General features: G+C 44.6%; 2 protein-coding genes across 3 annotated transcripts in view; both read right to left on the bottom strand.

Moving 5' to 3' along the window:
* Positions 1 to 14644, bottom strand: part of LOC119503753 (zinc finger and SCAN domain-containing protein 2-like) — a 681462-nt gene that overhangs the window by 86179 nt on the left and 580639 nt on the right.
* Positions 2165 to 14644, bottom strand: part of LOC119503733 (semaphorin-6D-like) — a 145356-nt gene continuing 132876 nt past the window's right edge. The window contains exons 21-24 of one of the 2 annotated variants that reach the window (XM_037795669.1): positions 6746 to 6996; positions 5106 to 5237; positions 4318 to 4702; positions 2165 to 4287 (exon numbers count right to left, since the gene is read on the bottom strand). In XM_037795669.1, the coding sequence (XP_037651597.1) occupies positions 3284 to 4287; positions 4318 to 4702; positions 5106 to 5237; positions 6746 to 6996 (1772 nt within the window). In that variant the 3' untranslated portion in view covers positions 2165 to 3283. Of the gene's footprint in view, positions 4703 to 5105; positions 5238 to 6745; positions 6997 to 14644 lie in introns of both variants that reach the window. The other variant, XM_037795668.1, reaches the window with a different exon arrangement.

Genomic DNA, 14644 nt, shown 5'->3' with positions numbered 1-14644 from the left:
ATGTATATATTTATTATTTGAAATCAATAAACAACACAAAACAATGACAGATGTTGTCCAGAAACCCTCACAGGTACTGCATTTAGCATAAAACAATATGCTCAAATCATAACATGGCAAACTGCAGCCCAACAGGCAACAACAGCTGTCAGTGTGTCAGTGTGCTGACTTGACTATGATTTGCCCCAAACTGCATGTGATTATCATAAAGTGGGCTTGTCTGTAAAGGGGAGACTTGTGGGTACCCATAGAACCCATTTGCATTCACATATCTGGAGGTCAGAGGTCAAGGGACCCCTTTGAAAATGACAAATGACAGTTTTTCCTCGCCAAAATTTAGCGTAAGTTTGGAGCGTTATTTAACCTCCTTCATGACGAGATAGTATGACATGGTTGGCACCAATGGATTCATTAGGTTTTATAGTTTCATATGATACCAGTATCTTCACTCTAGCTTTAAAACTGAGTCCGCTACAACTTAAAAATCGCAAGTTGCGTTAATGCGTTAAAGAAATTAGTGATGTTAAAACAAATTTGCATTATGGCGTTATTATCACGTTAACTTTGACAGCCCTAGAAAAATGGCATACGAAAAATTGGGACTTTGTGTGCACAGGCCTCTAGGCTGTCACAAACGTAATTCCATTCACCTCCACTGAATCTGAATCACAGAGATCCTTAATGTAAAACTATCTGCAGGCCGAGACCCCATCAGAGCAGCGGTTCCCACCCGTCCTCAGCGGACACTGAACTTTTTTAAGGTAAAAACAACACCATGGATATATCTGTTATTAGAATTTATTTTTACAAACTAACAACAATAACACTGCTGTGAAACGTCTGTTGTCAGTTTGAAGTGAAATATGTGGGCGTAAAGGAAAAAGAATCTCTGCCTGTACATACTGCAGGTTGTCATGCAAGTCTGGCTACTACGTTACCACGGTAACTGTGATGTTTATTGCTTATTTTTTTAACTTTTTGACATGTTTGAAAATATAAAACTGTGGTTAACAAAATGTCTCTTGTGATAAAATGTACAGAGAAAAAGGGTGGAAATGAACGATCCTCGCGGCGCCCCCCCGCCCCGGTGGGGGAGACGACACCCACTCTGGGAACCACTGCACAGGAGGGCAGGGAGACAAAGGCCAAACTCGATTAGACTTTTCATTCTGTGAGCTGTCTCTTCTGTTTGTTTTACTGAAAGCAGTAAATGACAGAAATACAGAGCTCGGTAGGTGATGAGAAAACATTCGATAAACAGTTCCCTCAAATGTCTTAATTGAGACCCTCTGAGACCCTCTGAGACCCTCTGAGACCCTCTGAGACCCACGATCCCCATTGTAGTGAGACCATTGTTTTTAAAACTTGACCTCACTGTATATAATGACCTGTGGTGACCTCTAGGATAATCACAGCCTCATGAAACTTTACAGCCACAAACTAGAGACCTAGAGCATTCAGAGGATGGATGGCTTTCCTAGCTAGATTGACAATAAGGGGGTTTCTGAGCAGTTTAAATTACACAAGTGCTCGCCATCCAATCGCCGAAAAATGCAATTCTTTTTGCAGAAATCTCCAAAATGTCAAAAGTTTTTGATCCCAAATCACAGCATGGCTTCTTCTATGGTGTTCCTCAAGGTCTTGGTGTCTTAATGTGGCATATTTAAAGGGATTATTGAGCATTTTTATCAATTCTCAAGTGATAAAAAATGGTTAAATTTAGCACCAAATCTGTGTAACAAATGGTATCAACCCAAAAATTGCTGCAACAACTTATGAGACATAATAGAGCATGGGGATGACCATCATATACTTCTCTCATAATGTTCTAAACCCTTATACACTTTCACTATTTATTTTATTTCTCAAATTAATCTCCAGGTTCCCAGCTTTCAGATGATGTACACCACTTCTATGTGACGTCTACTGCTGACCTGCTATCTCCTCCTAAAGACCCCCTGTACCTCCCTAAAGAGACTAAACCAGGTCTATTGTGGGTCTCAGAGGGTTAAACACAGTTGATAAAAATTCCCCTCTGAGCTTTTTGGAGCTCTTCACAGATAAAGACAGATGCAAATGAAAGAGGAGAGAAGGCAAATTAAGTCATTTGAGAGCAATTATTAATTCAAGAAAATCAATTAAGTAATTTGAACGTACAAATTGCTGAATTAAAAGAGTGTCGAGTGAATGAATTTTATAATTGCGGGGAATCATTTATCAGAAATCCTCCATCACTTCACTGGGCTCCGTACAAAACAACAGTTAATGCTTAGTTTGTGTTTCAGATACCAATATGGTATAAAAAAGAACATTCATCTGGTTCAGTCAGTCACGGTGAGCTCTGATCTGGATCTGCTGGATTTTGACTTTTTTGATTTCATACTACGGTTCGTGAAGCTCTTTTTTTCCTCTCACATTCCTCGAAGCATTGCTGATGTGTGTCGGTGTCGGACGTGATAACAAAAAAAAACCTCATTGCAGTATTTTTCACAGAAAAGCAGAGAGAGAGAGAGAACTCTCCCGTCAATTTCAATTTTCTGGCCCAGAATCAGAGAGACAAACAGACTTCCAAAGGAAAGGAATTACCCTCTGGGTGTTTCTGACATTAGATGATTTTTGTTTGATTTCTCCTGTGGCGAGAAGTCCCGGAGAAAACGTCCCAGCGGTCCCAGATTTAGTTCATGTCGGGTTTTGCAGCAGTCCGATTCCCTGCTTTCTTGAATCTTTTGCAAATGCGATCCGGGCCCCGTGCCAAGGTGCAACAACCGGGGACATTAGATCAAAGCGCTCATAAGAAAACTGCATTAATCACAATTTTTTTTTCAGGCCACCTCGAGCCTCGGGGACTCCTTTTGAATCATTAACATCTTTCGCCTGCTTTCGGAGCGTTTTCTCAGACTCGTCTGATTTTTGATCCGCAGTATGTCGTGAGGGGAAAAGTTGCCGCGAGCGTCCCCCCCCCCCTGCCCGATGAAATGAGTCTTGTTTGTTTGTCGGTCCTCAGAGCGGCTCTCTTCAGGGCTTTGCTCTGTGAGACAAGCAGCTACAATGCGGCGGCTCTGACTCAGAGGCGACGGGCGGCGCCCTCTCAGCAGGAAAAGAACCACAACTGAAGGGTCATAATGAGGAGTGATGGGGACAAAAAGCTCTGAAGTCTCTTTTGTGTCCTTTCGTCCCATCAATGCTCTCATTTTGTCATTTCTCACAAGCCCTGCAGACATTCTCGGGAGTGCTCTGCGTGGTGAGGACTGCAGCAGCCATGTTGGAATGGCGCCACTTCCTCCTAGTAGTTGTATTTTCCTGCCCCCGCTGCTGGTGATGTCGCCGTGTTCGGGAGGAACAGAGGTTTTGGCGGGATTTGGGGTTTGAGCGACGCTGTTCTCCGGACGATCGCCGCTCGCTGCGCGTGCGGCCCTTCGCTGTAACTGTGCTGCCGTGTCAGGCAAGCGCTGGAGATCGACGGCCGCTGGCTCTCGCCGTCGGTATTTGTGTTCTCGTTAGCCGGCGTGCTCGTGCCCGGGGGCCCGTTGCTGCTGCTGTTGGTGTTCATCCGGGCTAGAAAGTGTGCGTGCTGCACCCCTCGTTGGTTGAAGCTGTGGTGGCGCGGCACGGCGCCGCCCCCGCTGCCCATCTTGATGAGCGAGTGGCGCTGGGAGAGGTGGCGCGTCACAGAGATGCCGTCTCCTCCGGGTCTCTCTGGAATCACCTGCTGCTGCAGCGGCGTTGAGGAGGAAGAAGAGGAGGAAGAAGGGATGGAGGTGGAGGAGGTGGGGTTGTTGGAGGATGAGGAGGAGGAAGAGGCGGAGGATGAGGTGGAGTTCTGAGTAGGAGCGTCCAGGCGTTTGGGGAGGCCGTCTCTCGGCAGCGTGGAGGTGCTGTAATACGGAGCGGATTCTGTCTCGGGGATGTGCTGCTGGTGATGGTGACCGCCACCGCCAGCGCCACCGCCAGCGCCACCACTGCTGCTGTTGTTGTTGTGGTGGTTGCTATGGTGATGGCTGTGGTTGTAGTGGTGTGTGCGGGTCTGGCCTTGGGGAGTATTATTATGATGATGATGGTGATGATTATGATGATGTGCTCCAGCGGAGGACGAGGAGGGCCCGGGGAACAAGGAGGACGAGGAGGTTGAGGTGAGGACCTTGATGCCCCCGGTCCCCGACGCGCTGACCTCATGGATGTGTTTGAGCAGCTCGTCCAGCGCCGATACGTCCACCACCGTCTGGGGGAGGGACAGCTGGGAGTGGTGGTGATGGGGAACTCCTCCACCGCCTCCTCCTCCTCCTCCGCCTCCGCCACCGCCACCGCCACCGCCACTGCCACCGCCTCCTCCTCCTCCTCCGCCTCCTCCTGCTGCTGCTGCTGCTGCTCGCTCATCATTCAAGATCTTCCTCTCCTCGGGGAGGTGCAGTGAAGTCGACGAGGCACCCGCTCCATGGGCTGCTCCGTTGATCAAACTGTTGCCGTGGTGATGAGAGAAGGGAAACACCTGCGGGGTCATGGAGTTCCCAACGACGGCCATGAAACCCAGACTGGATCCCGAGCAGCTGGGCCCAGAGTTGGGGTTGTTGTCCTTGGCGTTGTTGCAGTTCTGGTTCTTCTCGTACTGATGGTGCCGCAGGGCCTTCATGTTCTTGATGGGAAGCTCCGGGGTGGAGTCGGGCGTGGGCAGGCCGGACAGCTCTCCGTCAGCCTGAGACAGAGACTAAACACAGGTAAGACCCACAGTTAGACACTTTGAACGTCTCCAACCTTTTCCACTCAGTATAGAAACACTACAGGAAATATGAATGACCAGTTTGTAGAAGCCAAAACCTCAGAATGATACCCCAAAGGAAGACTTACAAGAATCAAACTTAAACTCTATTTTAATTATCACATAAATTACATACATGAAATTTGACCTACAAAAGTCACAAAATAAAAAAATAGTATGTCATAAAAAGTCATAGTATAGTACATCGAAGAATGTCATGAAGAAAAGTCATAGTACACTTTGTCAAAAGATTTCATCAAAAAAAGTTATTGTATAGTACGTCAAAAAAATTCAAGAAAACAGTCAACGTATAGTACTGTATGTGATAAAAGCAGTCCAACCGGTGTCCTACCTGGGAGAGGCTGAGGTCGGGGTCTCCCAGCTGAAGGCCCTGGTGTCCGGGGGTGTGGAGGTGAGGCTCCGAGCGGCCGTTGGGGATAAAGGAGCTGTACATCTTCGGGGTGGACACGTCCAGTTTGTCCTCCTGCAGGAAGACAAAACAAAGGAAGGAGAAGAGAAATAGTTAGCTTTCTCTGCCTGAGGATGATTCATTCAAGGTGTGAGAGAAGACAAATAACAAATATGACAAGGATTTGTCATTTTCTTTGTCATCTTTAAAAGTCACAATGAGCTGTGAGTAAAAACGTCTTCACTGGGTGGTTTTCAATGATTCCACGCAGTATAATGAGCTGAACTGGTTACACCAGAGGGGTCAGAGGTCAGAGGTCAGCGGGAAGCCAGCAGCTCACAGATTCAGTTGGAGTTCATAATGAAACAGTCAATTATAATGACTGAACAAAGACTGAAGTGAAACTGTTAACCTATCACGTCCCCCCGAGAGCGATCGAATATTAACGCAGCCACTCAAAATTCAGGTGATTATGTCGCCGCTTCTCAGCTCGACAACAAAACCTGCAGATGTGAGTAAACTGTAGCAGAGGTGATGAGTTTAGTGCGAGACGTGCAACTTCCTGTACTCCAAAAACTTGTATCAACATCATAAAAGTATTGTAAGTAAAAGTGACCAAAGCTTCATATAAGACGAGGTTCATCTGGAGAGAAACTCCCATTATCTGTATTAAATAAAGTAAAAACAGGTTCCCTTAAAGGGACTATTTGTAACTTTCAGAAATGCTGCTTAACAGCGACACCTGTGGCCTTGAAATCAACGAAAGTCAGCGTCGGGCTCGCGCTTGTGCTCGCTCTACATAGATATGAACGAGCATCGCTCAAAACAGTGAGGCGACACACGTCAGCTAAAACCACAATATCACTCTATATTTCAGCTGCTTGGCAGTAATGTTAGCTGACCAGACGAAGGTCTCTCCATGAATCAATGCTGATACTGTGTTTGCTTCTCCTGCCTCAGCGCAGGCTTCAGCAGCGGGGCTCCGCAGCGAGAAACTCGTCTCCCTCCGCCCGGCACCCGGTCGGTAACGAGGCGGAAACGTTTCTCTCTGCGGAGCTCCGTCACTTCACAAGGCACGTGAAACCTCTGTTGGTCTGGAGGAGCTGCAGCATTTATTTCTGCACAAACGTCCACTGTACATTCACTAGATATTCCCAGAGCTAAACTAACTCTTCTGAAGTGTAGAGTGAGCGCGCGTTCACGTCTAGAGGTGGAGCGAGTATGCGAGCGCGCATGTGTCCCGACCCGGTACATCTATACGCTTAGAAAGTTACAAACAGTACCTTTAAATATTTTAAATACATTTGATCCTTTCTGCTCATTTTGTAAATTTGAAATAGAATTATTATTTTTTTTTGACATACTATACTTTTACTTTTTTTCATAAAATTTTTCGACATGCTACAGATCGTGCTGAGAAATTACCGTGACTCTACTGCACTTTAATTTAGCAGTTATTCTGCGTAGTTGTCTTCATGTAAGACTTGTTTTAGTGCATCTTAGCAGCAGTACACAGAAAAGGCTCCTTCACCCCATCAGATGTTTACGGTAACGCATTTTCTCTTCATACAGACTCCACCCACCTTCGGCTGTCCGTCCATCAGTCCGTTGAGCTTGGCGAGGGATCGCAACGACAAGGCGTGCGGCAGCGACGCCTCGGGGTCTTTCCCCTGCCTCTTCGCCCGCTGAGCGGCGCTGCGGCTGCAGTAACACGACACCAGGAAACCAGACAAGATGGCGCCCAGGAAGAAGGCCACCAGCACACAGGCGATCAGGAGGGTGTAGTGGACGTTAGCACCGGCACGCTGGTCCATCTCTGGAAGGCGACGGACACCTGGAAGACACGAGGGGAAAAGAAGGGGTTATCACATACTCTTCTTACTAATGTAGGAGTCGTGAACCTCGTGACCAACATATCTCCAGGAATGACTGTACTGTGCTCACTCATACTGACCCTAGGTGAAATAACTTCAGGTGTATTCAGTATTAGATTATTTTGCACATCCAGCTGGTGCAGAAAGATGCTACAACAAACAATGAACTACACCTAGAGAGAGAACGAGGGAGGAACAAAGGAAGGGAGCGACAGAGACGAGGATTGGATTTAATGAGAAAGAGGTGGTTCACAGGTGAGACAACAGGATGATGGAGGAGGTGAAGAGGGTGGCATCTGAGAAGAAAGAGAGAAAAGGGAGGAGGAGGGAGGATGACAAAAGGATGGAGGGATGAGAACAGCAGGAGGAGGTGGAGGAAGAGAAACGAGGACAGAAGAAATGAAGGAGAGAAGAGATGAAAGAGTTTATTGTTTGGTGGTGTTCACATCGTCAGGTCCAGATACAACATCAAAGACTTTCAGATACAATGACTCATCAGTCTGTCCACACACACACGCTCTCTCACACACTCACTCTCTCTCTCTCACACACTCACTCTCTCTCTCTCACACACTCACTCTCTCTCTCTCACTCACTCACTCACTCACTCACACACTCACACACTCACACACTCACACACACACACACACGGATGCTGCTCGTGTGACGTTCAGGTTCTAGTAAAGAAATCAGTATTTTTTAATATGATCATGAAATGTTGTTTAGTTCCTTCTGAACTGAAACAGTTTTGGGTCAATCAACAAATGGTGATGATTAAAAACTACTAACTTAATGCCTTCCACCAACAGTTAGAGAGACTAGCTAGTGAACACAGTGAAGCATTTAGCAGCTAAAGAGACCGTTATTTCCGTCACGAGTTGGTGGAGACCAAAAACAGAGCTAAAAGAGAGAGAATATTGGACTTACATTCATCTGGTGCAGTGGGAAACTCTGGGGTCTGAGAAGTGAAGCCTCTGTGGAACTGCTTTAAACTAAGGCATACTATCTACAAGCTAGCAGGGGGCGACTCTTCTGGTTGCAAAAAGAAGTCTGATTGTATAGAAGTCTATGAGAAAATGAGCCTACTCCTCACTTGATTTATTACCTCAGTAAACATTGTAAACATGAGTTTATGGTCTCAGTCGCTAGTTTCAAGTCTTCTTCAATACAGCATGATGTTCATTTAGTAAATTATGGTCCCATTTAGAGTAGGGGATGCTTTAGGGCGGGGCTACCTTGTGACTGACAGGTCGCTGCCACGGCGTTGTTCGGTCTGGGAGTTGTCCGTGTTTTCGTCTTAGAACTTTAAACCTTTCACAGTGTGTTTTCAGTTCATCCGATTTAATCACAACCTTTTTGGTTGCCTAAAACTGTCTTTTTCAGCTCCACCCTCTCATGTCACTTCTAGTTGCAAATGACCAACATGGCGATGGCCACAAAAAAAGATGGTGGCAGCCAAAAACCAAGATGGCGACGGCCAAAAACCAACATGGCGATGAACAAAAACGTAGATGGCGACGCCAAAATGCTGAGGACCGAACACAACCACACCGAACACAACCACAAAGACTTCTAATGAGTCATGTTGTTGCTCTGTGACTGCTGGATGTGGAAATAAACAAGTTCAATATATCAACTTAAAGGTGAGGTGTTGATGTTGGGTTCATTACGTGTTACATATTTTAAAGGAAAAAAAACGATTTTCATTTATATATAAAGTCTATATAGTTTCCATTGAAGCAGCATCTAGTGGCCGTTAGAGGAGCTGCAGTTGTCTTTGTGTCATCAGCGTTTGCTCAGTCACAGTTACAAAAAGTCACAGTTTTGTTTTGTCCGACAGCACTTGAAGGCATCAGTTAGCCACTTTAACAGATGGAAGCTGTGACTTTCAGATCGCTGTTGTTCGCGTTAACCTCTGTTTTATCCCGAAGCCTTGATTGAGAATCGCAGGAGCTCTTTTCATTACCGCCGCCCTGCTTCACATTCTCAATAACACATTCACACCTGGCAGTCTCCCAGACCTGAGAGTGACAGGTTGATTTACCTGCTGACACTCACAGTGCATTTTACACATTTTACAACACACTCTGAACAGTCTGAAGTGAGCGGAAACGTTGAGCATCTGGGAAACTATTTATAACGTTTCACTTTAAGCTTTATTTCTTCAGGTAAAGAGAAAGATACACTGTGTTGGACGTTGATGTTTTATTTATTAAAAATAATTAAAATGATCAATAATCCTTCCAGAATACCACATTAAGACACCAAGACCTTGAGGAACATCATAGAAAAAGCCATGATGTGATTTGGTATCAAAAACTTTGGACATTTTGGAGATTTCTGCAAGAATTGCATTTTTCGGCGATTGGATGGCGAGCACTTCTGTTGTGTAAACTGCTCAGAAACCCCCTTATTGTCAATCTAGCTAGGAAAGCCATCCATCCTCTGAATGCTCTAGGTCTCTAGTTTGTGGCTGTAATGTTTCATGAGGCTGTGATTATCCTAGAGGTGACCTCAGGTCATTTTATACAGTGAGGTAACGTTTCAAAAAATGGCCTCACTACAATGAAAAGGGCTACTATGGGGACTAACATCATCACATGAATACAGTTGGGCTCATTGCGAAAATAACACATTTATACAGCATTCAAAAACTGCATGTGATTATCATAAAGTGAGCATGTCTGTAAAGGGGAGACTCGTGGGTACCTATTGAACCCTTTTTCATTCACATATCTTGAGGACCCATGTGGCCATGCCAGTTTTACCCCTAAATTTTGAGCGTTATTTAGCCTCCTTTGTGATAATCTAACATGACATGGTTGGTACCAATGGATTCCTTAGGTTTTCTAGTTTCATATGATATCTATGCTTCACTGTAGCTTTAAAACCGAACCTGCTAGAGCCTCTGAAAGACAGTAAAGTCGGTCGGGATCGCGGGCCTCAGAGGGTTAACGACCTGCACACTCCTTGTTATTATTTCATAGCTCAGTTAAATTGCTTGCAAGGAGCAGCATGTTCCCCAAAAACCTGATCAAAGGGCCCAAAAATACCCTGAGAAACAAAAAGCTAATTTCATGCCCTGCACTGTCGGCCGTCCGGGGGTTTTATTTCCCCGCTCCCCGCTGCTCCAGGACTCGAACTGGCAACCGCCTCTAACCTCAAAGCCAGCGCTGCCTCGAGGCCTCTGACGGCTTCGCTTTGATTCAAGACACCATGGAACAAATTTGTCTTTTATGCAAAATACTGTTGAAATAGAGCGAGTAGTCATTACACGTCCAGTCAGGATTAACACACACACACACACACACACACACACACACACACACACACACACACACACACACACACACACACACACACACACACACACACACACACACACACACACACACACACACACACACATCCCCCTGTGTTTAACAGAGACGATTTCATGTTCGTTATTTCCACTCTTTCATCTCCGTCCTTCACTCTGACAGTTATAAATAGGATGATGGAGACACACAGAGAAAAATATTATGCTAATTACAGCCCGACATGGAAATGTTTCATTCTCTGCCCTTCTCTCTCTCACGCTCTTTGTTTCTTTCTCTCTGCTGTCAGAAAGTCTCTTTTTCTCTCTGCTGTCAGCCTCAATTGTAAAAGTTTCTGAAATCGAGGGTGAAATCTTCTGGGTGAAGTCTTGTCTCACTTTTCTGTTTTACTTACAGTATTCTTAATCTCTCTCTCAACCCTTTATCTCCCTCCTCTTTTATCATCATCGTCTGCCATCTCTCCGTCCTGCTTTCAATCGCTCTCCTCTCTCTTCTTTCTTCTTCATTAACTCAAATCGATGCGTATGTACTTCCTGTCTTAGAAAATCAACAAATGAAGCATTGAAACCAGATTTAGTAAAAAGACTAAAAACTACAACTTCTTTAGGTTTAAGCAACACAACTACAACTTCTTTAGGTTTAGGCAACACAACTACAACTTCATTATGTTTCATTACAAAAATCAACAAAGTCACCGGCTGTATTGATCCAACCATCCACACTGACCTCCTCCATTAGAGGATCGCTGCGCTCCAACGTCACATTCCTTCCTCTGTTGCTATTGACAAACGTCAATATGGCTGCTTTTATCTACTGAGTTGTCGTCACTGACACATCTTTCTATTATATACAGGTATAAAATAAATACTGAACCGAAGGTTGAACAACATCAAACACGTACTGTAACACTTTCTGTTAAAAGTGAACTGTGGCTTTAAGGCCGAGGCAGACGCTCCACACACTGAAGTCAAGCTCCAGAAACTTCTACCCTATTAGCATGCTCTCTCTCTCTCCCTGTCTCTCTAATGCTCTCTCGCCCACTCGTTCTCCACAAGATCCATTGGTATTCACATGAAGGCAGACGCCAGTGACAGAGAGAGAGAGCAATGAGGGCGAGAGAGAAAAGAAATGACAACGAGATGAAGGAGAGAGAGAGAGAGAAGAGATGACAGACATGGATTAAGGGAGAGAGAGAGAGAGAGAAATGTTAGAAATGAAAATGAAAGTGTGGAGAGCGAGCGAGGAAAAAGGAGAGACCTTGTCAAGTTTGACTTTTTCGCTTCGCCACCGAAAATGTTGGTAACACACACTATCCCCTCACTTTAAAGGTCACACCTGACACACATACACACACACCACACACACCTGACACACAGGTGTGTGTGATGAATAAGAATGAAGCTGTTTCTCTGCAGCAGGTGAACCAACAGGCTGGAAAATGCCGCTCCTCACCTCCTCACGACAATGCCGCCTTTTTCTATGTTAATATAATCTCCAGGTGCTCCTCACATGCGTGTGTGTGTGTGTCTACACTGCACCTCCTAGAGGTCACCTGTCAATCAAACGGCGTGGGCGCGCCTTATTTTACCCCAGTGTTGATGCAGTTTGAGTTTCCCTTTCTTTGTCTCTCCTGTGACAAACATCATGGCGGAGTGTACTTAGAAGGCACCAATTATTAGGCCTGTCACGATAACTACTCTTTTTGGACGATATATTGTCCCAGAAATACTTGCGATAAACGACATTATTGTCATTTAAAGACCATGTCATGCTGCTGATATTGTCGCCCCAGAAACCCTCACAGGTACCCCTACTACATTGAGGTTGCCAAGAGACGATGCACAGAAGCGCTGGGCGGAAGGATACACTGTTGTTAGTCAAGATATAGTTCTAGCACGTAACTCCCCTTAAATCTACAGACTGTTGGCTAGCTGTTTCCCCCTGCTTCCAGTCTTTATGCTAAGCTAGGCTAACCACATCCTGACTCTAGCTTAAAACCCAAAACCTTTGAGAGAAAGCTGTCGCTTTTCATTCGTAATAAACAGCTTTTTAATTTAAGGTGAAAACATGTTTTATATATATATATATATATATTAGGGATGTTAATAATTAACCCTTTACCCGTTAACCGACATTAACCATATAAATATAATATAAAATATAATTTTAGATATCTAAAAAGGACAATGTAGATATCTTCAATTGATTGGGAATTAAAGATATCTTGAACTGGAATTACGACTAGTCAGAATTCAGTTGCGGATATGAGAAGGTAACCACTGGAAGTGTGCAAAAACAGGGCTGTTAAATGACTCTATAAGGACACACAGGATGTGATGGTGAGAAATACTGAATACAACAAGTCCTCCAAATTAAACAATATGTAATTTTAGCCCTCTAGAGCAACACACAGAAGTGTTTTCTGATCTGACGCCACCATCGGCAGGACGACATCCTTTATCTCCACCTTCAATTTGTTGATGCTGAAGACAGATATAGTGTCTTCAGCAGCACTACAAGTCATGTAGTGGACAAAGATATATTTTCACTTGACTTATCTTTCAAGCATCTTTGTCTCCCATCATACAACACAAACAAACACCTTGATAGATGGATTATTGAGTGTCCTGCCCAAGGACACTTCATCAGGGCATCTGCTTGCTGACAGTCTGGCTTATTAATGTCAAAGGTCTCCACAGCTCTCACAGGATTGAGGTAAAGTCTCATTAAGATGGAAAGAAGAGGAGGAAACCTTGAGAAGGACGTCTCAGCTCAGACAGAGATCGTCCTGCAGGTGATGGTCAGGTGTGTAATTACTGCAGCCAGCAGCTAAACAGATGCTTGAACCAAAGTCCTCCAACTGAAGGACAAAGGAGGCATTCAGGAACCCTCAGAAATATGAGTTTTCTGTTGTTTTGAAGTAAAAAAACATATTTTAATAAAAGTTAATCTCACTCCACCCAGTTAGCCTTACTGGGAACTTGCCATGTTCCCATTGGAGGACGGTTTAGTGCGATTAAGCTCCACATTACACCCTGATGTGGTGATAATTATGACGATGATGATAATGGGAAGGGAAGCGCCACTAAACGCTCTCTCAGTGGTGTTAATGGACTGTTCACTCGACCTTGTAATGGCGGTATTCTTGGCGTTGTCATCAGGATGTTTAATTGTGTTTTATTCTGTGATTCAACATCGAACTGCCCCGAGGCCTGATGGGTTCAGTAGCAGAGGATTTGTGAAGTCGTTTGCTTCTCCGTCTCTGGGTGACAAACATTTCTAAAAACAGCACATTGAGCCGCCAAAACTAAACCAGAAGAAACTACGAGAACCAAACACAACTTTCTGCAGGAACATTTTGAAACCAGAAGTTTGTGTTTTTTGCTCGCCACCATTTTTTGCCAAATACTGAAACCCAAAAATGTGACTTTAGCTAACAGGGTGACGCTCTGCAGGGACGGACAAGAGGCAACATCTATTGCTCAGTGTAATAGGCTAAGACACCTGTCAGTGAAGCAACCCATACCCCAAAACATACTTAACATGTAAGACCTCAACCTCAAATCTGTGTTAAGAGAAACTGTTTACAGCGGTTACTGAACTGGCCCTCTCTTAGTGGCTGGTATTTGATGCCAGTGGATGTCTTCAAAGACAGCAGCAAAGGAACAGTTCAAAACCATGTTTATTAGACTTTAGCGGTACTTATTTCTTCATACCTTCCTGACATTTCACCGGGTTTTCCGGTATATGACGGCCCGAGGCTGACCTTTAAGCTGGTCCACATGAAAGGTCAGCCCACCTTAACCCCCTGAGATACACGATAGACACATTTTTGTCATTTTTTAGGGGGAGATAGCAGGTCAACAGAAGATGACATAAATTACGAGTGCTAATAACAAGACAAACAAACAAAGATTCTATATGCGAATATCATGTTTTCTGTGATATGAAATGTGTCTCATGTGACTAACATTATGTTGTCATGGTGATGATAACCAGCACAACTAACTCTAACGCTCCATAAGTGGCATCAACAGCGTCTTCATTGGAACATTTAATACAATATTCAGGTTATTCTGACTGAGAAGTGTGTGCATGAGCAGAACTTTTACACACTCTTCTCTGCATGTGTGTGTGTGTGTGTGTGTGTGTGTGTGTGTGCGTGCATTACCCTACACGCCTGCAGCAGACTTTTAGTTTAAGCTTAAAAGCCGCCATTTAGTCTCTACATTATCCAGATGCACATTAATGGGAGCTGAGGGAAAAAAAGCATTAAATGCACTCAGAGGTG

This window comes from Sebastes umbrosus, chromosome 15 (assembly GCF_015220745.1).
Source record: "Sebastes umbrosus isolate fSebUmb1 chromosome 15, fSebUmb1.pri, whole genome shotgun sequence".
NCBI classification, from domain to species: Eukaryota; Metazoa; Chordata; class Actinopteri; order Perciformes; family Sebastidae; genus Sebastes; species Sebastes umbrosus.
This window is presented reverse-complemented; position numbering and strand designations above follow the sequence as displayed.